The 25,643-nt window shown below is 41.7% G+C and overlaps 1 protein-coding gene across 7 annotated transcripts in view; it reads left to right on the top strand.

Annotated features, from left to right (window-relative positions):
• Window positions 1-25,643, top strand: part of DOCK9 (dedicator of cytokinesis 9) — a 196,197-nt gene that overhangs the window by 38,190 nt on the left and 132,364 nt on the right. For 2 of the 7 annotated variants that reach the window (XM_061626575.1, XM_061626571.1), the window contains exon 1: window positions 11,999-12,279. The exons of 4 other annotated variants lie outside the window; for them this stretch is intronic. In XM_061626575.1, the coding sequence (XP_061482559.1) occupies window positions 12,163-12,279 (117 nt within the window). In that variant the 5' untranslated portion in view covers window positions 11,999-12,162. Of the gene's footprint in view, window positions 1-11,998; window positions 12,280-23,507; window positions 23,545-25,643 lie in introns of those variants that run through there. One more of the 7 variants, XM_061626572.1, reaches the window with a different exon arrangement.

Below are 25,643 nucleotides of genomic sequence, written 5' to 3'. Positions count from 1 at the left end.
TTGGTGACCTTACACTGGGGAAATGGATACAGAAAATGCAAGCCAGTTGGTTTTCCTGGGCCTCTCAGCAGCTTTCAATACCACTGCCTATGGAACCCTTCTGGACTTCTTGTCAGGGTTTGGTCTGAGAGATACAATGTTATGTTAATTCTGGTCCTTCCTAGAAAATCCAGCTCTGGAGGTGGTGTGGAGTGACTTCTGTTCCACCCCATGACCATTGATTTAAAGAGTATCTTAAGGTTCTATGCTTTTTAACATCTACATGCAAGCACCGGGAGAAGTCATTCAGAGATTTTGGCTGATGTGATGACACTTGAGGTGGTGTCTAATTTTTATTTCACTGGGCCTAGTCTGAGTATGACTAACATTGGATGTCACCCTATGTATTTTATATACCCTCTGTATTTTTTTAATATTAGTTTGGTGTTGAGAATTACCTTGTAAGGATAGTTATTCAATAAATAAGCAATTTGTTGGCATTCTGTTGCTCCTGAATTTCCTAGTTTCAATAGGTTATTGCCTATTAATTCTGCTCACTGGGTTTTTGTTTTATAGATTTTTCTCTCCTAGTTATTATGCTTTATGTTTGTATGTTTATTTTAGCTGCCTTCATTGGTTCATATTTTGAATGGGAAAGTTAGGATATAAATGCTTTAAATAAATAACCCTGCAACTTTCTGTTTAAGGTTAAACATTGTTTCTAAGTCACTGTGGCTGCTTCTCGTAGAACTCACCACTGACAATAGCTTTAGACAGTGTGATTTCCTTTTATTATTCATCCAAATAATCCTTGTATAGAAATATGACATCACATTTTATCTTGGATTTTGCTCCCCATATTTTTTCTGCACCTTACTGTTAAATGATAAACATTAACCTGCTACTAAACGTTAAGTGATAAATGTAACCACTATCAGTCACTGATAAATGTAACCTGCTTCTGTGACTAAATACATTCGTCTTTGATGTTTTAAAACATAAATTTAGAAGCATACATTTTAGGTGGTGTTTAGTATTTAGTATTACCATAAAGAACTCCACGTAGTTTATAGGTTTGTGCTGAACTTTTCAGATGAAAATTAAGGCTGTTGCCCAGAACTTAATTCCTGATGACTGGTGTTTTTTAAACAAGTGGAAATTCTAACAGTTTGTGTAGATACATGTTTATACGAAGAAGTGGCTAACAGCCAAGTCTTAAAACAATCAGTAATGTTAGAATCTGAAAGCAAACTAATCCCCCCCCCCCATAAAACTCCTCAGTGTGGTGCAGAGGCCTTAAATTTGTAATGGAAAAATTGCTAGTTTACTAGTGAAGTACCTGTCAATTTAATGAACTGTGTCAGGGAAGCCAGACTTTCTCCATCCCCAAACACAGATCAGCTTGTTCCTTTCAGGCAGTTTTGGCATCAAAACTAAAAGGGAACCCACAGAGGATAGAGAAATTATCTGATGCTTTTTATTTTAAAATATTCCAGACCAGCGGTATTCCATGGAAAGCATCTTTTAAAACAAGCTAAAAAGGAAGTTCAGGAGGGTGTGGTGGACTGTGATGTTCATCATTACTGACATAACTAAGAATATTCAGCAAACGTTCCCCTCCCCACACCCACATGCAGAATAGCAATGGGAGTACTATTGGGGAGAACATATTACATTCAACAAGAATTGGTAGAATGGCGAAATAATGTTTTTGCCTGTTTAACTGCAGTCTAGAAAGAGATCTTATTTTTCAACCCTGGACTTTCTCCAAATCCAAGTGATCTAGTAATTTGTATATATTCTTTTTTTAGAAATGGTAATATTAAAGACATTTCTATAATACAAACTATTTTCAGATTTGGAAAAAGTGCATATGTCTGCAACTGACATTTCTTGTCAGTTTGAGAAATGAAATCTAGACATGAAAACTTTCCTAAGTAAATTTTGATTAGGCAGTTAGTAATAAATTGTATGGACTCTTTACTTGAAAAGTACTATTCACCTTTATTCTGTTTTGAAAATTAGTTCATAGGAAATGGGCTGCTACCTACTTCAAACTTAGATTTGTTTCTAAAGGAAGAAAGTGATTAAAAAGGGGAAGGGATTCTAAAGTATTATTTATATGTAAAATGAATGTGTCAAGAATCTTATTTTATTTAACAACATTTTTATACTGTTTTATTTATTTATTTTCTTATTTTATTTATATCCCACCCTTCCTTCCAGCAGGAACCCAGGGCGACAAACAGAAACACTAAAAACACTTTAAAACATCATAAAAAGACCTTAAAATACATTAAAACAATACAATGTTAAAAACATTTTTAAAAAAACTTTAAAAACATCTTTTTTAAAAAGGGTTAAAGATATTAAAAGACATATTAAAAGCAATTCTAACACACACAGACTGGGATAGGTCTCGACTCAAAAGGCTTGTTGGAAGAGGAAAGTCTTCAAAAGGCACCGAAAAGATAGCAGAGATGACGCCTGCCTAATATTTAAGGGGAGGGAATTCCACAGGGTAGGCGCCACCACACTAAAGGTCCATTTCCTATATTGTACAGAACAAACCTCCTGCTAAGATGGTATCTGCAGGAGGCCCTCACCTGCAGAGTGCAGTGATCGACTGGGTATATAAGGGGTAAGACGGTCTTTCAGGTATCCTGGTCCCGAGCTGTATAGGGCTTTGTACACCAAAACTAGAACCTTGAACTTGCCCCATTAACAAATGGGCAGCCAGTGCAGTTCTTTCAGCAGTGGGGTGACATGTTGGCGATACCCTGCCCCAGTGAGCAGTCCCGCCGCTGCATTTTGCACTAGCTGCAGCTTCTGGACCAACCTCAAGGGCAGCCCCACATAGAGCACATTACAGTGATCCAGCCTAGAGGTTACCAGTGTGTGGACAACAGTGGTCAGGCTATCCCGGTCCAGAAACTGCTGCAGCTATCTTATCAGCCAAAGCTGGTAAAAGGCACTCCTAGCCACTGAGGTCACCTGGGCCTCTAGTGACAAAGATGGATCCAGAAACACCCCAGACTACGGACCTGCTCTTTGAGAGGGAGTACAACCCCATCCAAAGCAGGCAACTGACCAATTATCCGAACTCGGGAACCACCAACCCACAGGACCTCCATCTTGCTGGATTCAGACTGAGTTCGTTGGCCCTCATCCAGCCCACCACCAAGTCCAAGCACCGGTCCAGGGCTTGCACAGCCTCTCCCGATTCAGATGTTATGGAGAAATAGAACTGGGTGTCATCAGCATACTGCTGACACCTCACCCCTAATCTCCTGATGACTGCTCCTAAGGGCTTCATATAGATGTTAAACAGCATGGAGGACAAGATGGTACCCTGCAGCACTCCACAGCACAACTGCTAGGAGGCCGAAAGACAATCACCCAATGCAATTCTTTGACAGCAACCCTGGAGATAGGATCGGAACCACTGTAAAACAGTTCATCCAATACCCAGCTCACCAAGTTGGCCCAGAAGGATACCATTGTCAATGGTATCAAAAGCCGCTGACAGATCAAGTAAGAATAACAGGGTCGCACTCCCCCTGTCCTCCCGATAAAGGTCATCCATCAGGGCAACCAAGGCCCATTCAGTCCCATAACCAGGCCTGAACCCAGACTGGGATGGGTCAAGATAATCTGTTTCATCCCAGAGTACTTGCAATTGCTGTGCCACAACCCCCTCAATCACCTTCCGTAAAAAGGGAGTATTTGCAACCGGTCGGTAGTTGTCATAAACCAATGGGTCCAGGGTGGGCTTTTTCAGGAGTGGTTGGATCACCGCCTCTTTCAAGGCGCCCAACGATGCATTGACCACACTCTGGATCCACTCGGTGAAACCCCCTAGGCAAGCTTTAATAAACCAAGAAGGGCAAGGGTCGAGAGGACATGTTGCAAGCACCTTGTCCACGTCATCAGGCCGCGTCAACTGAAACTGTTCCCAAGAAGTTGCAGCAAACTTTGCAGTGGACACCTCATTGGGGACTATAGTAGATATGAAGGGGGCATCAAGACTGCTACGGAGGCGAGCAACTTTACCCTCAAAGTGCCTTTGAAACAATTCACAGTGGGCCTCCGAAGGGTCTAAAACTCCATTTCCTGGAGTTGATGTCGACAGACTCCTGACAATATGGAAAAGCTCCACCAGACGGCTACTTGAGGATGCGATGGAGGCAGAGAAGTGGGCATTCTTCGCTGCCCTCACCGCCACACAGTAGGCACGGTTATGATGTTTTACTTGTGCCCGATCAGCCTCACAGCCCGTCTTTCGCCACTTGCGCTCTAGCCATCGTCCAGCCTCTTTCATTGCCCTTAGCTCACTGGTGTACCAAGGTGCAGACCGGGCTCCACAATGCCGGAGAGGGCACTTGGGGGCAACCGTGTCAAGAGCCTGACGCGCGTCACTGTTCCACAGCATGACAAGGGCTTCAACAGGGTCACCTGCTCTATCTACTGGAACTTTCCCAGGGCATTCAGGAATCCAGTGGATTCCATTAGGCTCTGAGGGCGGACCATCTTAATCTGTCCACCACCCCTGCAGGGAAGGATCGGAGCCATAAGTCTGAACTTCACCAGGAAGTGATCTGACCATGACAATGGGGTGACATCCACCTCCCCATCTCCAGACCACCCCTTCCTCCATCTGGAGCAAATACCAAGTCGAGGGTGTGCCCTGCCCTATGCGTCGGGCCAGAGACAACTTGAGACAACCCCATGGTTGTCATGGAGGCCATGAAGTCCTGAGCCAGAACACTAGAGGCAGCCTCAGCATGGACATTGAAATCACCCAGCACTATCGTTCTGGGCTCCTCCAACACCACAGCTGAGACGGCCTCCGCCAGCTCAGTCAGAGAAGCTGCCGGGCAGCAGGGTGGACGGTACACCAGCAGTAACCCTAGTTTACTGTCTTCTCGGGCCAACACCAGGTGCAGGCCCTCACAGCCAGCTCCAAGACAGAGTGGTTTCCTTGTGACAGAGATGGAAGTTCTGTAGACCGCAGCAACTCCTTCCCCCCGTCCCTGTAGCCTGTGCTGGTGTTGCACTGAGTATCCAGGTGGGCAAAGCTGGGTCAGATCAACTTCTCCCAGCTCACCCACCCAGGTCTCAGTAATGCACACCAAATTGGCGCCTTCATCCACAATCAAATCATGGATGAGAGTGGTCTTATTGTGTACCGATCTGATGTTAAACAACACACAGGCCAGTGGGCTTGATTGTAAAAAAAGTCTCTAAGCAGTTTACAAAAAATGTTAAAATTATTGACAAAACAGTTAAAAAGAAGAAATTAAATTTTTAAAACATTTTTAAAACAATTAAAATCAACAGACCTAAAACGATTAAAGCACATGAACATCTATGTGTCTGGATAGGCTTGCTCAGATCTTCTTTTGTGACTGTCCTCACTGGTATGGAGTACCATCACCTCTTTTTTTTGCTGCCCATAGGAGCCATTTTGTGCTTGCACCCATAGCACTTTTATCAAGATATGAGTACTGTCACTTCATTTTTTAACCAAAAATGACTGGGCTTGACTAAACAAAAAAAGTTTTAAGCGATTTTATAAGAGCTTATTTTTATCCATTGGCTGCTTTTTAACTGCTGGAGCTCTCAAAAGCAATTTACAATTAAAATACACAAATATAAAACAGCAGCAGCAGAAATTCGTCCTAATACTTCAAAGACCTAGCAAAACAAAATTGGCTGCTCTTTTAGAAATAGCAGTGGAGTAGGCATAGTGAATCTCCCTGCAGGTGGAATTCTGTGGTGATAAAAAGAAAAAGATTGCTTCTAACAGACAGTAATATTTCCTTTGATAATTGTTACACACAGGCTGCTTTCACATGCCACACTAAACCATAGTTTAGTGCAAGATGAACTATCAGGAAAGAGTTGCAGCAAGCTATGGACTTGCATGCTCTCTCCTCTCCTCCTACACAGCTGGAAGGAGAAGATTCTGCTTTTGATTAACCTCAGCTTGTCATGACATCTGGATCAGGAACTGTGATTAATCATAACAATGGTTTTAAATTGGCTTGTTTTAAAACTAATTATGGTAACTGTTTATCAGTCCAAACCACATGCAAAAATGGGACTAAATAGAATTGGAAGCCATGCAGGACATGTGGTGGGGACAGTGCACAAGCCTAAGTCTTGCTCCTGCTTTTTCACTTTTCATGGTTTAGAGTGACTTGCAAACGCAGTCATAAAATTTAACATCTCTCTATCAGGTCTGCTGCAAATAGAAATGCCTGTCTCAAAATATTTATGAAATTGCCACATAGGTGTGAGGTGGGTAACCTCAGTCATGGGGGCCAAATGCAGCCCCTCTAGCTTCTCTGTCTAGCCCTCAGGACTCTTTCTATACCACCACCCCTCTCTCCAGGCCATGCCCCTTCCCCAGCTCTGCTTCACACTGTCCTTGAATATTTTTCCTTGGCTGGAATGTGTCCTTGAATTCTGGCAGTGCCTTTTGCTTGCAGGATGGAGCATACTGGTATGTGAACATATATAGAAACTCACCCACCAGACCAGGAGCGTATGTAGAAAAATCATGCCCCATAGCAAAATTAGTGAAAAGAATGTGCAGTTGGGTTTTTCTTTTTTTAATAAATTTTATTTTCAAAATAAACAAAATATAAACATAACCAATAAAATAAACATAACCAATAAAATAAACTTTGCTTGTAAAGATTACATTTTGATTATCCATAGTGAATTATTAACGCAATTTTAATTAATGCATTAATACTGTTCCTTTTCCTTTCCTTTCCTGCAGGATTTTGAATATCATTCCTATCCTTTCATTTATTGGACCATTTAATAATCATGCCATATCCATGTGTATGCCATTGGCCGGGAGATCCTTATATCTTGTAAATTTATCTAATTGATAAAATCATACCATACTGAAATGAAATTAGTCCCTTTACTTTGTTCTCTTGCTCTCTTTAAATTGTCTGTTAATTTTTCGAGTACAGCTATATCCCAAACTATTTTATACCAAGAATCTGTATTTGCTCCTTTAAGATCTTTCAAAGATTGTACAGTAGTAATCCTTGCTGCTGTTAACAAAGAACTTACCAACTTCTTATTTTTAATATCAAGATCTTCATTTAGCAATAAATTCAATATTGCTAATTGTGGTGTCCATGTAATTTTTTGTTGGGTTATCTGTTCAATCTCCTTAATCACAGATACCCAACATCTGTGAATTTTTTACACTCCCACCACATATGTGTATACCTACCAATTCTTTGACCCCCCCTCCAGCATGTTGAAGATGTTCCTGAATTCATCAATGCTATTTTTGTAGGTGTCAGATACTACTGATATATGATTTTCAAAAACAATTCTCTGTGTTTAGCTGCTATTGTTCACTGTGGTGGTTTATTCCATTGTGTTACCCACTCTTCACTATATATTTCAATGCCAAGTTCCCTTTCCCACCACAATTTTAATTCTGATGTATTTCCGCCTATGTAATCAACCAAGATTTTATATGTATTGGATGTCAGGCCATTTGAATCCTCTGCCTATGCTAATATTAATTTCTCAAATCTGGTAAATCTGTGTGTTGCAGCTTCTTTTATTTCTGGATTATATATTTTTTTATTTGTTCCCATAATAACCACAGGAATGGGATTTCTTGCAGTTGATTTTTTAACTTACATTCTCCAATGGGCATTCCATTCTGATAAAAATCACAGAGATGATATAATCCCTTGGCACACCAGCCTTCAACATCATACGTGTGATTTTTATTGACAAACATAGGGTCAGGGCTGGCGTAACATCCTAAGCAAGGTAAGCATGGCAGAAGGGCGCAGTGCTTGAGGGGCACCAAAGGCGCCTGGCTGCTCCAATTTCCTTTGCCCGACTTGCACAGCGCGAGAGCGAAACTTCTCTGAAAGGGAGTGCACCCGCGAGCAGTGGCCAAGCTGCCCCAAAGGCTTGACAATAGGCTGCCTCCTTCCCCGGCAGGACTGGAAGGGCTCCACCAGAGCGGGCCGCCCGGCTCTCCCATGGCACCCAAAGGATGCCCCCATGGGGTGACTCCTTTCGCCTGCCGAGCCCCTGCCTTTGAACAAGCGCTCAAAGTGCGCTGGCAGCAGCCACACCGCCCGCTCCTTGCCATTGCCTGCCTCCCGCGCTCACGTGCCTTGAGGGGGCTATCAGAGAGGCTGCCCTGGCCCTCCCTCCACCCCTCGACAGCTCCAGGCAGAGTTGGCGGTGGCTCCACGAGGCCTGCTGTCCTTCTCCAGCAAGCGCTGTCGGCGAACAGGCAGGAAGGTACGCACCATGGGCCAGGGGGAGAGTGCTGGATTCTTGAGCAGGTAAGAAGACAGACGCTCCTGTCTCTCTATCCCGGAGGAAACCCCGGGGCACTTTACCTCAGAGAAACTACTTCAGAGTAAGAGTGAGAGGCAGCTCCGTGGTAGTTTGTTGTGCTTGGGGTTGTGTGCTCCGGGAGAAAACAACAGGCCGCCCCGCCCCAAGTCAGCTGCACTTTGCCATTCTCTGCCTCCCAGGAGGGTTTCTCTGAGAGGGGGGGAGATTTTTGTCGCTCAGTTGGAGAAATCCTGGCTTCTGTTCAGCATGACTATGAGCATGGACAGAGGGCATGAGCATGGACAGAGGGCCCCCACCTCAGTACTGACGGGCAGTAACTATATTAAGGTGGGATTAAAGAGGGATGAGTGGCTACAGCTCAGTGTGGGGCTGTCAGGTAGACATTCAGGAGGTGCAGCTTTACCCTGCCTGGCCATGCAGAGATGGGGAAGCCTGCTTCTGTTGGATTTCTGACAGCCCTGCAGGTGTGAAGAGCGCAGGAGCCCTCCCACCAATCTGATGCCCACATTCTGTGATCTTGCCTGCCACCTCAATGGTGGTTCCTGAGACCTCCCCCATGAATCTGCCAGCTCTAAGCAGGGCCCCCTCTCCCCACTGGCTGGAATGGGGTGAGCCCCGCACAGCAGGCAGGGTCGGATTATCCATTAGGCTTAGTAGGCTGAAGCCTAGGGGCCTGGAGCTGTGGGGGGCCCGCGATCCGCGGAAGCAGGACAGGAGCCGCGGATCGCGGGACAAGAGCTTCCAAACTGCCCACCATCCCCCCGGTTCACTTACCTTTTTCTCCGCTGTTTTTTGCAGTTTGCCATCAATCAAGATGGCGACCAAGGTTTCCCTAAGGGGCTGAAACCTCTGCCACCATCTTGGTTGATGGCACACATGCATGTTACATGCGAGCATTGCTGCCATCAACCAAGATGGTGGCAGAGGCTTCAGCCCCTTAGGGAAACCTCGGCTGCCATCTTGATTGATGGCAAACCTGTGCGCGCAGCCGCAAAAAAAGTGGAAAGGTAGGTGAAGCGGGGGGGATGGGATGGGACAGGACGGTGGGCGGCTCAGAATCAGCCTAGGGGCCCTCCTCAACTTAATCCGGCCCTGACCGCAGGTGGCTGCTTTGGGTTACCAACTTTCCTGGCTGGGCCATCCTCTTCTGCCTTCTAAATTAGCCAGCTGAAATAGACTGAATACAACCACGAAAACACTCTTCCTGTCTTTCTTTCCTTGTTAGGATAATCTTTGTCTGCTAGATTTTCGCCTGTTAGAGCCAAAAAGCTGGCATCTCATCTCTGTGCATGTGCCTGTTTGAGAGAGAAAAATCTTACAGGGGTGCAGACTTGGTAGTTGTGAAGTGCTGGAGGGACTCCTGTTAGAAAAAACATCTTTTTTAGAAGTCAGGCTATAAATGCATTAGAATAAATTGATAAAACCAATAAATTCACATGCACTCCCAGCAGCTTGGAAACTCAGCGGTTGGCATAGTTTCAACTGAAAAATGAACAGAAAAAATTATAAAAGGTAAGGGTGCTGATTGATAATTTGCAGGGGGGTGCCGAACACTCCAGCACCGGCCCTGCATAGGATGGTATGCCAAGGGAATTAGAGGATATATTGTAGGGAGTAAAACCTTTACCTTTTCCTTCCAGGCCTTTCATACTGGAAAGCATTCACTACAGTGACCAAAGATACCCTTCTTGCTTTAAACTCACTAGGAACACAAGACACAATCCCAGACATAGTATGTCATAAATTGGAAGCATTCATTTGCCAGGTCTATCAGCCAAGAACCGGGATAACTACTCTTGCAAAGTTACATTGGTCCATGTTTTCTAGGAAACAGACAAATTGGGAAAAATTACCACCTACACGAAGTGCTTTTATACCTGCAATGAAGAGGGTTAGCTACCAAGCTATGATTTGGAACTAAGATGACCAACCACGCCCAACAATTCCATCTCCTGTTGAACATGATATAACCCTTTTTTTTTACTAACCTGCTGCTGTCAAGTTTTAGGCTGAGGTCAAGAGACTAATACCTCCTGCTGACCCAGTATGAAACCATTGCTGTAGTACAGTGGTTCCCAAACTTCCTCCCTCCTTGGACTTCTTGAAAGTTGCTGTGGGTCTTGGTGGACCACTTCGTGGTTTTTCTGCCTGTTGTAGCAATTGCAATGCACTTTTGGTGCTGGATGATTTTTAAAAAGGATTTTTACAGACATATTGCAGATCATCTGACTGAAGCTCATGGACCGCTGATGTGGACCACAGTTTGGGAACCTCTGCTGTAGTAGCTTCATCAGAGGCTCGTTGACTGGTTTAACTTGTAGGAGGATTGTTCTGGGAGGAAGGGGAGGTGAAGTTGTCTACTATTTCTGTCTCTGGATGAGAAGAGAAGGTGTGAGAGGGAGAGAGCAAGTAGGTGGTGTGGTAGGGTTATTTGTGACTTCCCCTTCCCTCTTCCTGTTGTACACATGGTCTGCTTCTTGAGTGGGGATTTCTCTTATTGAAGTTAAGAAGCGAACTCGTAATTCTCCGTATCCTCTCTGGATCTGAATGTAGCATTCCTTTGTTGTAGCACTTCTTTGTTACTTATGTGAGAATAGCTTACTGTTTACATTTATAGGGTAGGCTGGGGATTGAACTGGAAGAATGCTCTTTCTTGCTAATGTTCTGTTTCAGTTGACTCTACAGTCACATGGCAATGCTTTCTTGAAAAACTGACTGGGCTCTACTGACCCAGGCTTACTGTGTATATTTATAGGGCCACTGTCAGATTCTCATTAAACAGTTCTACTCCCTATTGCTCCCTGCCTCCTGCTTGCTCAGGCTGATTTCTTGTATTTTTATATCACCTCAGTTTGTCTCACACTCTTCAACCTATTTGACTAGGTGTTCAGGCTATATTTGCTTTTGAATATCTTGCCATCCAGTCAGTGATGGCTCTTGAGTCGGGGAGACAGTGCTATTATCACACTGGTGATGTTTTGCTTGCTGGGAGGGGGTAGGGTGGGACAAAAATGGAAACGAGGTTGGAGGTGCTCCGAGTTGGTGATGGTGGCCCTGTGGGTGCACACATACTTGCAAAGCCATCCCAGAACTTTCCTGACCTCACCACTGTCTTGTCCCTCCCCATCCTGGTGAGCACAGTGCCATCAGTGGGAGGTCATCACTGTCTCCATGGCACCCCCCAGCCACTGCTGCATTCTATGGTAACCTTGTGGCTGCCCAGAGCCTTTTCTGAAAGGCATGTATTGCCCATATCCTGTTCAAAAGTTGGCCACTCCAAAGCTTCCATAAGACTTTATTCTGAAAAGTATTTTAGAGACATAAACATCTGTAGGTGCTACAGAGCTGCCACATTGAAGAATTATTTTTTCTTTTCATGGTATTGGGAAAACTTGTTAATTTCTTACCAAGATTAGTGTTCACTGAAACAGCACTGACTTGTAATTTAATTTTACTGTTGGAATTAAATATTTTGAAAATCTGCTGACCTGGAAGATTTTAAACTGCAAGATTTGCAAACTTTATTTTATGGGAAATATTGTTTTGTTTCCTAACACTGAAATGGATCCGCCTCCTCTTCTCCCACACTCTTATTCTTCCCCCTCCCAAGAGGTTGGCCTTCATCTGTCATGCATTCCCACCATAACTTGACTCAGACTGCTGCTAAGTAGTACAAGTACTTTGTTCTCTTTGTAGCTTGAGGGTGGAAGAAGCTTTCATTTCCCCTGGATCACCGGTATGCTCCTGCTGGAAGATAAAATTGCTGAAGTTTACATACAACAACAACGAAAACAACTGTGTTAAACCTTTTGTTTAAAAATGTTGGCAAGAACAAATAGTAAAAATATAAAAAAGGAACTTGTGATAGAGTCTCCACAAAAGTCCGTGGATGCAGCAGGTTCTGAGGCAGAAGTGGACAGTCCAGGTGAAGTTTTGGTAAGGTACTCCTGAAATGTTTCTAGTTAGGAATCCTTATTTGCTTGTAAAGTTTCTTAATTTTCATCAGAGTAGACAAGTACATCTTCTAATGTTCACTGTTCTTTTGCTATCTGCTACCGTGTGATTTTCAGTGGCTATATTCTGTAGGATCCATTTTTTCTCTGTTTATAGTTGGTAAAAATACTTCCCAGTTTCTCTTTTCTCTTTCTCTAAATACCTACCTAATATTTAATTAATAAAAGAAATCTAAACTGAAAACTCCTATTCCTTTGATATTTTAAATAATGTGATGAAGCAAATGTTCTGCTGTCTCCAGTTTATTTTTAATGTAAAGTACATTTCAAATACTTCAGTGTTTTGAAAGTACAGATATATAGCTACTTTTATTATCTTGCTGTGCTCTCCTTAAAATAAGTCCTTTTAATATGTTAAGACTGAGAAGTTTAGCTGTCTTTATGAGCTGAATATCTTCTGGTGCGAGGTGGGGGGGGGAGAAGAGAGACATACAATGCATTTTTCTGAGCAATGAAAATATTCTGCTCTTTGTGGCTGATGAGGTTCTGTGTTCAACAGGCAACCTGTATAATCCAAGCCGTTTGTACAAGAAGTTTCTGGGTGTACTCTTCCTGCAAAATCAATATGAATTTTGTCATGAATTGCTTTCATTTGTATTTTGTGGGGTGGAGAAGGGGGGATTTTTTTGCCTTAATAGCTCATGAGTCGACACCAAAGGAAGTACGATGAACTTTATTGTGTGTGAGGTCCACCAACACAGTGCACTCAGATATTAGTTCTTCCAGCTGTTTGGCGAGACATTGACTAGAACATTGTGTTAAAAGATCACAGCTGCAAGTGAGCAATTGTTACAATTGGCAGGCAGTCATCATTAGATCTAGGTATATCGCTTATAAATAGCTAATATCTTTTGGACAGTTTTGAAACAAGCATGTTCTCCATGGAGAAATAAAATAAACATGAAAAATATACTAGAAAGAGATTCAGATTGATTTATTGAAAACAATGAGCAGTATGGTAGATTTCTGTCTGCTTCTGTTTTGATTATCCTTCCTACAACATCCATGTGGATTATGCATTTGGATGCATTATATTTTTCTAAGTGTTTGGGAGGGGCAGTGGAGGATGAATGAGGGGGAATGTTATGTCTTAATAGCTCATGAGTTGATACCAAAGAAAGTGTGTACTGGTAACAAAACTGAATGGAGAAGCGAGCCACACCCCTTCTTTGGTGAAGCTACTAATCATTGGGTGTGTATTGTAAATAGTGCCCAAGTTTTCTTTGTCTCAGACCTTCTTTTGGAAAGCTCATTAACTTCCTTATTTAGATCTGTCTTATTTTATCAGCAAACAGAATGTTTAAACTTAACTTCTGCATGCTAATAATTGAAGCTGTTTTGTACATTTCAAACAACGAGGTGAGAGGTGAGATAAAGCACTCATTACTTCACATTTGTTGCGTAACAATGAAGTGGAAAGCCTGTAGAGTCTACAGTGTAGATAGATGCACCAGTTACATATGATGGTTGTGCATCTAGATCATGGGGGAGATGCCAGAGTTCCTGTTGTAAAAAGAAGTGCTTTTGGTTTTCTACCTGGTTCTGGAAAGACATAATATTTAGCATGGCTTGTCAAAGATTACATGTCATTTCAGAATGGTTTGCAGTGGTTAAAGGTTGACCACAAACCAGGATATGAAGCCATTGTTTGAAGTGTATTTCTATTAACCATGATTCAACATGATGTCCCTGTTCACACATAGTCATACACCATGATATTGTGTATTCAGGCTAGAATGAGCCTGAGCAAGCCTTGGGCTCATATACTCTACCATCCCTAACCATGCGGCTGAGAGAAAGACTCCTGCAGCATTGAATATCACCTTTTAAAAAAATCCTGTCTTGTTATGTATGAACAAAAAATTGTGATTTAATAGGCAGCTTCTGTTGTAAACTGGCAGTTTCTAATCTATAAAAATTGAACAAAATAAAATAATAAATAATAAAAATAAACAAACAAGTTTCAAAATGTGGGTTCATTCTAGCTTGCGCACATAGCATTGTAACTAATACTAGTCCTACTCAGAGTAGACCCATTGAAATGAATATATATGGCTAATTAAGATCTATTAATTTCAATGGGTCTACTCCGAATAGAGGTTAGTTGAATATGACCCATAGTGCTAAACCATGGGCTGGAGCAGTCCTTGTTTATAATATAAAAAGCCACTCCATTATAGTTGATATTAAAAAGTAATTGTGGGTTTAAGATGTAAAGTTGAGTAGTGTTCTTTCTCGGCGTTTTTCTAGAAAAAATATCATCTCTAACAATGATTTAGCAGGTTTTTTAAATTTTTGCCTTTTAGTAAGCATAAATGTAGTAAGACTATTTGGTGAAACAAGTAGTGTTTCATTTAAATATGACAATTTATTCTTAATTTTAACTTCCTCAGTATGCTTGTTTTTCTGTACACCTCTGGCTGCAATCCTTCAATCAGTTGTCTTTCCCTAAATTCTATCAAAATCATTTGGTAGAGCTGATGTTACCTGAGGTGTCATTGGTCAAGGGTTGAACCCATAGGTTAAAAAAACTTGTTTTAGTTCATGTTCAGTATTTTTTAAGTTCTTCATTCCCATTATTATTCAGACACAAACTTTAAAAAGGGAGGTTAGATAAGTGATTTGCAATGCTTGGAACTGATTCATGTGTATTTCAGGGCTACAGTGCTCAAAGTACTAACCCTTCCCCACATCATTTTTCCCCCAGTTTAAGGGCCCCTTCCAAGCTGCTGTTAGCTGCAGGGCGTGGGTGAAAGAGTTTCAGAGTACTTGTTTTCATTCCTCTGCAGCTAAAAGAAACTTGGAGGAGGACTTCTTTCCTTGTACTGTGGTGTGGTGCTATTTCAACTTGCTGCTCCTCATAATTGCTTTTAAATATATAATCCAATCATTGATCTTCTGTGTTGCATCTAATATGATTCTAAGTATCTCACATGACTGTGGCAGCATTTGGACTACTTCTACTGTTTTTAACCTGTTGCCTTATATTCATTGTGTTTCTGATTTCAGCTTCATATGCTGATTTTAGCAATCCAATCTGGTAGTAGAATAGTGACTTGTAAGCTTTATAGTTAAAGACAGAAATATTGTGGAGATAGTGGAGAACTAATTATTGCATCAGATATCACCTCTCAAAAGAAATAATGTTTTATAGTTTATTTCATATCTAATTCTTCCCAAATAAGAGTTTTTAAACTCATGATGGTGGGGTTGCACATTTTACACATCATTCCAGAACCCAAAGTAGGCTTGGATAAGTCATGTACCAAAATATTTCATTTTCTTCTACCTTTGCCTCATTTCACACTTTTCTTGAAGAAGGGAGAGGAGAATATTCCAGAAATGATGCGTGTAGCATCCAAGATTTTTGCAGCAGGGGTGATTTGTCTTTAATGCTGTAACTAAAAGGAATATTCACTAACAGGCAAAAAACCTCACGGTTTAAGAATGTATCTATGTAAATGTACTGCCTTCAAGTCGATTCCGACTTATGGCGACCCTCTGAACAGGGTTTTCATGAGGCTGAGAGGCAGTGACTGGCCCAAGGTCACCCAGTGAGCTTCATGGCTATGTGGAGATTCGAACCCTGGTCTCCCAGGTCATAGTCCAACACCTTAACCACTACACCACTATACCCAACAGATATTTCTGTCAAACTTTAAAAAGCAGGGAAATTGGGCAGCTATAGTGAATGCACCAGGGAAGCAGGAGACCTAACCTCCTCTCTGAGATATTGTATTGTATTTGTAAAAATGCAAACACAATTTGGGTTGGTCTTTCACAGAGAGGAGGCCAGGTCTCCTGCTCCCCTGGTGCATTCACTATAGCTGCCCAATTTCCCTGCTTGTTAAAGTTTGATAGAAATACCTGTTGGCTATTGGTACATTTTTAATCTGGAAGGTAAGAAATGGGATCCTGTGCAAGTTAGCTGAGAATGGATTGATCATTTGCATTCTTATTGAGTTCAATGGTATTTATTGTCCTGCAGTCATGCGTAGGCTAGGTGAAACTGACCACAGGGGATGGGGAGGGGGGAAGGAGGAAGAGCAGAGGGGAGGAGGGCAATGGAAGCGGGAAGGAGGAGGGCAGGTTTGATCATTTGCATGCTTACTGAGTTCAGTGGGATTTACTCCCATGCAATCATGCCTAGGATAGGTAAAACTGACCATGGGGGAGAGGAGGACATGAGGGAGGGAGGGCTGGAGTGGACTGGGGAGGAGGAAGAAGGAAGAGGGGAGGGGAAGAAGAAGGGGAAAGGAAGGGAGGGGAGAGGAGAAGGCAGGTCTGATCATTTGCATGCTTATTGAGTTCAGTGGGATTTACTCATGTGCAGTCATGCTTAAGATAGGTAACACTGACCATGGGGAGGAGGAGGGGGAGGGGAGGGGAAGGAGGATGGGGAAAAGAGGGGATTGGGAGGGGGAGGGGGAAGGAAGGGGCAAGAGGAAGGTGATAGGAGGGAGGAGGAGGGGAGGACAGGTTTGATTATTTGCATGCTTTTTCAGTTCAGTGGGATTTACTCCTATGCAATCATGTTCAGGATAGGTGAAATTGAACTGGGGCAGGGAGGGGGAGGGGAGGAGATTGGGTGTGTGGGCACAGAGCAGAGGGGAAGCCCCTTTCCTTTCCAAAAGGAAAACATTGTGAACAGTGTCATTCTTTTTCGGCGTTTTCCGCACCTTTTTATTCTACAGCAGACACATGTAGTCACCCACCCAAATTTAAACCAAAGCTGTCACCTGCCATATCCACACCAGACCTTTATTCCACTTTAGACAGTCATGGCTTCAAAGAATCCTTGGAAGTGTAGGTAGTGAAGGGTGCTGAGAGTTGCTAGGAGAGGCCCTATTCCCCTCACAGAGCTTCAAACAGAGTGGCTGACTGTTAAACCACACTGGCCACTGGAGCTCTGTCAGGGGAATAGGAGTCTCCTAACAACTCTCAGCACCCTTCACAAACTACACTTCCAAGGATTCTTTGGGGGAAGCCATGACTGTCTAAAGTGAAATAAAGGTCTGGTGTGGGTGTGACCCCCTGATTAGCCAAGCCAAGCAGCTGGGAGTCTGGCTTTTAGAACACTGACGGTTCTTACTGAGCATGCCCAGGCTTATCATTGACTTCAATGCTAAATTTCATAAATTAATTAAAGTTCAGCTAGGCATTTTTTTAACTTTTAAACTGCAGAAGATGAAGGTCAGAGTATGGGGGCAAGGTCAGTAATTGGATTCCAGGTACTCTGCGAACATGGCTGATTTTTAATTAATTTCAACAAATTATGAGAACTCTGACAGAAAAAAGTCCAAAAGGGGTCTGTTTTTTCCTCTCTTTTTATACTTTGAACTCTTGATTCTCTCTGACTCTTTTGTGTATCGCCATGAAAATTTAGAAGGTTGTTAAGCAAGCGTTTCTGAGTTCAGGGCTATATGTTTTCTAAGGTTTTGTTTTTAAATGAGCTTATGGGAAGCATCAGAATGGCATGTGGGTATTTTCAATTTAACATTGCGGAATGTGAAAAATCTATGCTGGCTATAGTATACAGCCACTTTTGTTGCTGTATAATATCTGCTTCTTTCTCACTTCTTGCTGTTCTCACTCCTTTCTCCAAGTTCCATACCTCATTCCCTGGATTACCTTTTTTTATTTAATCCACATTACAGTAGCAGTGCTAATGCTTTTGCCACATTCGACCCACACAATATATAAATTCTGTACTGTTTGTATGGAATAAAGTAGTAAGGAAGGAGCAGTAGTGTAGACTTTACTGAGACCTTTAGGACGTTACTTCACATGAAGGGATCCCAATTTCCCCAAAGAAGGTACATTTCAAGGTATTTGGTGAGCATTAACCTAGCTAAAAAAAGACTGTAAGAAAGTAGCACAGTGCAGAGTTAAGAACTGGATGTGGGGTTTTTTGTTTGTTTTTCTTCTGTTTCCTTATTTCCTTGGTTTGGGATGTTAATAATAATAATAATAAAAAAAATTTATTTTTGAGTCGCCTATCTGGCCGAATTACACCAACAGGATAAAATACAATATAAAACCAATACAACGCACTCAATAATTAAACCAACCACCACTCTTATATTTAATCAACAACATTAAAAGCTAACCCACCCCAGAGCTCCCGTAGGCCTGCCTGAACAGCCAGGTCTTCAAGGCTTGGCGGAAATCTATCAAGGATGGGGCATGGCGAAGATCGAAAGGAAGGGAATTCCAGAGGGTGTGGGCCACAATTGAAAATGCCCTCTCTCTGGTCTGCACCAGTCTAGCTGTTTTAACTGGTGGGACCGAGAGAAGGTCTTGTGTGGCTGATCTTGTCAGGCGGCATGATTGGTGATGCTGGAGGTGCTCCTTCAGATAAACTGGGCCGAAATCGTATAGGGCTTTAAAGGTCAACACCAGCACCTTGAATTGGGCCCGGTAAACAACTGGTAACCAGTGTAGATCCACTAACACCGGAGTGATATGATCATGGCGACGGCTGTTCTTAATCAAACGTGCCGCCGCATTCTGTATCAGCTGTAATTTCCGGACCGTTTCAAGGGCAACCCCACGTAGAGTGCATTACAGTAGTCTAAACGAGAGGAGACCAGGGCATGTATCACCCGTGGGAGAAGATGGGCAGGAAGGTAGGGTTGCAGCTTCTGCATCAGATGGAGTTGATACCAGGCTGCCCGGCTCACTGCTGAGACTTGAGCCACCATGGACAGCTGGGAGTCAAGAACAACCCCCAGGTTGCGGACCTGGTCCTTCAGGGGTAATCTTACCCCATTAAATACCAGGTCTATATCTCCCAACCTTCTCTTATCTCCCACGAGCAACACCTCGGTCTTGTCGGGATTTAGTTTCAGCCTATTCCTTCCCATCCATCCACTTACGGATTCCAGGCACTTGGACATGGTATCCACAGCCAACTCTGGTGAGGACTTAAACGAGAGATAGAGCTGAGTATCATCCGCATATTGGTGACACTGCAGCCCAAATCTCCTGATGATGGCCCCCAGCGGCTTTACATAGATGTTGAATAGCGTGGGGGAGAGGATAGAACCCTGTGGCACTCCACAATTGAGAGGCCAAGGGTCTGAAACCTCATCTCCCAATGCCACCCGTTGGTGCCTGTCTGAAAGATAGGAGCGGAGCCACCGTAAAACAGTGCCCCCTATTCCTAATCCCTCCAGGCGGTCTAAAAGGATCCCGTGGTTGACGGTATCGAAAGCCGCTGAGAGATCCAGGAGGACGAGGAAGGTGTATTCTCCCCTATCCAACGCCCTCCTCATATCATCCACCAGGGCGACCAAGGCTGTTTCAGTTCCATGTCCAGTCCTGAAACCCGATTGGAATGGGTCCAGATAATCTGCTTCATCCAAGTGTGTCTGTAACTGTACTATAGGCTAATTTTTGATGTTTTCTATGTCAAAAGTGGATGTAAGTTAAGTTTTCCCATAATTTATTCCCACTTCGTAAAGTGGCACAGGAAGAGATATGCAAGGGGAAGGCATGATAGTTTTTTGTTTTTTTAAAAAAATGTCAGTGGGGTAGCCTTTTTCAGCAAAAACCAAAACAACAAAAAGTCTTTTGGTACCTTAAAACGCTAACAACTATATTATGGTTTAACCTTAGGAGGACTCAAGTCTACTTCATTAGTTGTGTGAAATGTTACAATAAATTTTAGGTATTTGTATGCATGATTAGGGGATGGATTGTCAACAGTGACGTCAGAAGGAAGTGAAATACAGAAAAATACAGGTGGTGATCACTACCTTGTTAACAGTGGCCATACACAAAAAATTGTTGATATCACAGTCATCTTGAGATTGATAAGCCAATTAACACATGTAGTGTGATAGACATATCCATTGTGCTGATTCAATCCACAAGTGATAGTAGAAGTGCTGAACTGCTAGCATAACAGATGCAGAGGGAATGACACTTTCCAGGGGGGAATGTTTTCCCACCCTTGCTGTCTGGTTTATTAATTTTCAGTGGGCCCCTCTCCTGTGCTACAAATACATCTGTCCACCTTGTAGACAAAGATGTCACATGGTATTTATAGTTCTGAATACATTTAGAGAGGGAATTAACAGGAAAATTGTGTTTCAAAATTTGGTGGTTTAGAGGGAAGAAGTTATATCCTAGTATCTTGAGGCATAGTAAAATAGCAGAAATAATCAGTTTAGAGGTAGTATTGTCTGTAGTATTTCCCGTTAGATGAAGGTATATAGAATGGAAAATATCTGTAAGAGAACACAGGAGACTCTGCTTTCCTGGAAAGTTTGTCAGTGTAAATAATGCCAAAGTCAATATGTTGTCCTCGTATTCTTTTGTTAGGAATGATGAAATATCCTTCCTGTCACTGGGGATGTGAACTTCTATAAAACATATCTGAAAATTCTCTTAAATGAAATGAATGTTGTTAGGGCTATGCAAAGGTATCCAAAACATTAGTCTTGAGAGTAACATGCAATCTTAACAAGGGTCTTATAGAAATTCTTCAGCTCCTTCAAGGAAATATATGCCCAGCTCTGTTGCTGGGGTTGGTAGATTTTCATGTATTAGGAGTGGAATAGAGAAAATAGAATAATGTCATTTATAAGCAAATATTATCTGGATCCGGCCAAAAGACAATCTAGCCCAGAATCCTGTTCTTACACTGGCCAGCCAGATGCCTATGGAAAGCCCACAACCAGGACTTGAATGTATTAGCATTGTCCCCATACCAGCAACTGGTATTCAGGGACATAGTGTCTCAGACAGCGAAACTAGAACATAGCCATTATGGCTAGTAGGCACTATAGGATTGTTTTATTTATTTGTTTATTTAGAGTATTTGTAAACTGCTAAACATTACAAAACACCATAGTGGTGTACAACAACAATAAAAACACTACAGATAAAAATAGTTCTTCAAAGAGAATCAGATACTGCCCATAAGTCAACTCATCTTTCCTGGAATAGGAGAGTTTTGGCATTTGACAAAATGTGTACAGTGATGGAGCCTGTCTAATTTCATGTACAGTGTGTTCCTCAAAGCAGGTACTACTGTGCTGAAAGACTTAGTTCAAGCCATGAAATGAACCTCTGACACATGCAGCACCACAAGGAGAGCCCCTGTAGATGAATACAGTGAATGGGCAGGTATATGGGGTATGGTGATCTGTCATACTCCCAAGTTGTTTAAGGCTTTATATGCTAACAGTAAAGCCTTAAATTTGGCCCAGTAGCATATTGGCAGTTTTATAGCACAGGTGTTATCTGTGGATGGATGGCAACACTAGCCACAAATTGTGCCACCACATCCTGCCCCACATAGAGCACATTGCAATAATCCAGTCATGAGGTTATTAATGCATGGACTGCTGCAGCCAAACTTGCCATGCCCCAGGAATGGTTGTAGCTGGCACACTAGCTGAAAGTAAAAAAAAGCATTTGTAGCCCCTGAGGCCACTTGAGCCTCGAGTGATGATGATGGATCAAAGAGTACTCCTAGTCTATGTACCTGTTCCTTCAGAGGGAGTGTAACCCCATCCAGAAGAGATAACTGCCCTGTATCCAGGACAGTAGAACCATTCACCCACAGGGCCTCCTTTTTACCAGGATTCAACTTCAGTCTATTGATAGTTTAGTAACATTTTGGGAGAATACACTTTGAAATAGGTTGTTTTCTTATGCACCTATATGCAGCTGCAAGATGAAGAGAGGAAATAATCCTATTTTGTTGGAGCAACACATATCAATAAAAACATCAGAAAGTATGATTCATCATGAACCTTAGCTTTTGCTTCAATAGGCTAACATAACTACTCTGATAGAACATAGAAGTACATATGTATAATAGGGCTTAAGAAATTGTCATGGTTAGGAAGAATAATTTTACTTGTATTCAAAAGCAAGTTAAATATGAGGTCTAAAGTAAATGAGGAAGGCAGTTTAAAACTGGTGTGTATGTGTGGTGGGTGGAATAAAACTCCACTGAGGAAGGGAGTAGGATGTTGCACCTTTTTCCATACCTGTCTTAACTATATTTGCTTTGTTGTCCAATTGGGATATGCATGAATTGGGGCTTGAACCTTTGTACTTAACTAGTTCATGTTGTGTGCAAATACTTTGGTTGAACTTTACATGATGTTATTAGTTTTTTGTAACCTTACTAGATATTTTTTTAATATGAAACTTTCCATGTTATGTCTCATTTTGAAGCTTTCAGGAAATTGAATTTCAGGAAGCATATGTAAAAACAATAGTTTGAGAAATGTGCGTAGGAAATATTTCCACTTGACAACATGTAACTAGTGTTCTTTCTTAGTATTGTTAATAGATCTGGGCCCTAAGCCAGAGAATCACAAAAGCAGCAGAACATTACATACACAATGATTGGCTTGTGGAATCAAAGCAGTAGCCTCACACAGTGCTCATCCACTGTTGGAGGAGTATCAGCAGGGGAAAAGGTGTGTCTCTAGTTGTGTTTCTCCTTTTGCAGATTGGCATTATGATGCTTTAGAGTGAAGATTCTCACATGTTAACCTGTTGGGTGAAGAAAGCACAAACACTGCAAGTATGCACATACAAACAGCTTTGTCTGTTGCACACCACTAACTGGTTCACTCACTCACTCACGCATGCATGCATGCACGTGTGTGTGTGCGCGCACACACACACACACACACCCCCCATAGTTGGCTTTTGCACCTGTGGTATGGCTGATCGGGAAAATTCTTGCACATGTGAATTTTATTCTCTGAATGTAGGTGACTTGAGGCTGTTTCACCGGTTGCAAAAGAACTTCAGTATAGTTTTGCATCCCAGTGGCAATAAGTGGATATTTGATCATGGATCAGTAGGTCATTATTTTCCCCAAAACATCAGTAATTTGAACAGTAGTATGAAAATTACAGAATCTAGTTCTTCTATTTAAGTTTGTGTATATTTTCTTTTTTTTAAATTAACAGTGTTGTGGTTGTGGTAAGCAGTTTATTTCTACCTTTCCCTCATTCAGCTACTCTATTTTCCTTTTGAGATGAACTGAAGAATTGATATTTGTTAATGGCACCAAACTGAACGATTGGCATGTTGGGGTGTAATTGGATCTTAGTGTCCTAGAAGACAGAGATTAAAAATGTCTGACCTTTCTTCCCTCATTGTTTTTATTATTAGGCTCTGTGCATTGTCCCCTCCTTCTTCTCTGTGTATGGTAGGTTAATTATTTATAATAATAAAATTAGAAACAAATATAGCTGCAAGACTGTTGAACTGAATAAGTTTTGTTTTGCAAAAAAGATTCAGAATTGATCAGAAGTGAACAAAAAAGCCATAGTTTTGTTGGTTTTGCAGTTTAAGTCAAGGTAACTGTGTCCTAATACTAAAATGTTGTATTACCTCAGTTAACAAAGTATATGCGTTCCTGAACATTAATTACTTCTTTAACAGAAACTTTGGTACCCCAGGTACAGATAACATGGAGAGAACAGGGATAGGTTCCAATACCAGAAAAAGGTAGAGCAGTTCACAACTACATGTCTGAAATGAAACACCCAGGTCAGGTAAGCTTTGCATACAGACTACTGGAAGGCTTTGTACACGCAAGCAGAAAGGCAAGGGGCAGCCACCACCAACACCCTGTGCTTGGTCTCTCTCTCTCTCTCTGTGCCATCCTCCCCTATACTTGAGCAGACACGTCTGCAGTAAACAGTGCTTCTAGGGCACTCGAAACACTGTTCACTGTGGAGGTTCCTGCGCCACCTGGCAAGGAGCACCATTCCAGCCACAAGTGAGAGAGCTGCCTGCAGCAGCCACAATCCAGTAGACAAGGAGCCACATTCTGGTTATGTCACAGTGTGCACCCCCTCTCCCCCCCACCAAAAAAAAAAGACTTTGTTAAAAGGAGCTTCTTTCTTGGAAGATTTGTTAACTGGGGTATTACTGTACTCAAATGGCTTCCATTGTGTTTTACTCTTTTTGTGCCATGCTGTTGCATTTTCAAGCTGTGAGGAAAAGGGAAGATGCCCGCTAAGATTGTGCCAACAATTATCTTCACTTTGTGGCAAATAGGTCTATCTTAGATGCAAGGCAGAAAATTCACTACAATCGCTAACTATATACATAAACTTATTTAGCCTCATATCATGTAATAAAATATTTCTAATTTGCTATCAGTTACTGTTGTTTTCACCTACAGTTCCCTGAAACGTCAAGGCAATCTGTTTCTAACAGAACCTAAATAGAGAACTATTATCATGCGGGTTAAAGTTTTGAGAATCATCTACATTTTATTATTTATTCTACTGTATGCCTTTCAGCAAGATCAGTTGTATCACCTTTCATGTTCACTTTTTTAAAATGGGGCTTCCTTTATGAAGGGAATTTATCTTTCACATTTGTTGGCAGTGAGTTAACTGATTTTAACAAGTCTCATCCTGACTTGTTCATCTGCAAAAGTCATTTGATTTAACTGATGGTTTCTGAGAAAATAAATTTATATAGTTAAAGATATAATGATTCATTTATCATCTAGATGTTGAGTAAATTAATGTGCAACATGGTTAAGTTACCTTTCAACCAGAAAAAAAACAACTCTGTGTTTTCTGTCCTATTTTTTAGTGTTCAGTCTCTTTTATTATGTCAAGAACTGTTTCCACATTGGACTAGTCATTTGCTTTTGAAGTGAATAGTTTGCCTATTCTTTTGCATGTGGGTGTTCTTATTACTCTTTAAACTAAGCATGCTCTGCTATACAAACAAAGTATCCCTTTCCTTTCTGCAACAATGTATTGTGCTCTCTGTAAAAGAAGAAAAAGAAGAAAAGTTACTTGCAGACTCCTAGTTCTCTAGCCTCTCCTGTATAGTGTTTCTTTCCAAATGTAACATTTTGTTCTTCTGAACTCCTTCCAATAAAACATTTTATTTAACAGGAATGTTCCCATGTGGTAGATATTAGAAAATCTGAATTAACTTTTGACTAACCTATGTGCAGATCAATGTGCTTTCAAAAAAGTATTCTTTGAGGAAAATCCTGTCATAGGTATCTTTCTGTGCATCCTGGAATGGGGAAAAATGCATCTTTTGATTAAAAGCTCTTCCTATTTGCCTTAATTTACATGTTTTCCAATAAAAGGAGTAATAAGGAGGAAAAATACTGTATGAGAATTGAAGCAGAAAAGCAAATTTATAATTTTCTGCAAACTTACTTTCATGTATTTGTATGTTTACAGTCGTTAGCAATAAAAAACTTACCATTTGTAAAAGTATTGTGTCCTGTTATGGCATAATTCTTTTCACAGAAATTAGAGGTTT

This window comes from Rhineura floridana, chromosome 5, assembly GCF_030035675.1.
Source record: "Rhineura floridana isolate rRhiFlo1 chromosome 5, rRhiFlo1.hap2, whole genome shotgun sequence".
Classification (NCBI taxonomy): Eukaryota; Metazoa; Chordata; class Lepidosauria; order Squamata; family Rhineuridae; genus Rhineura; species Rhineura floridana.
The sequence above is the reverse complement of the archived record's forward strand: the minus strand, read 5'-3'. Positions and strand labels throughout refer to the sequence as shown.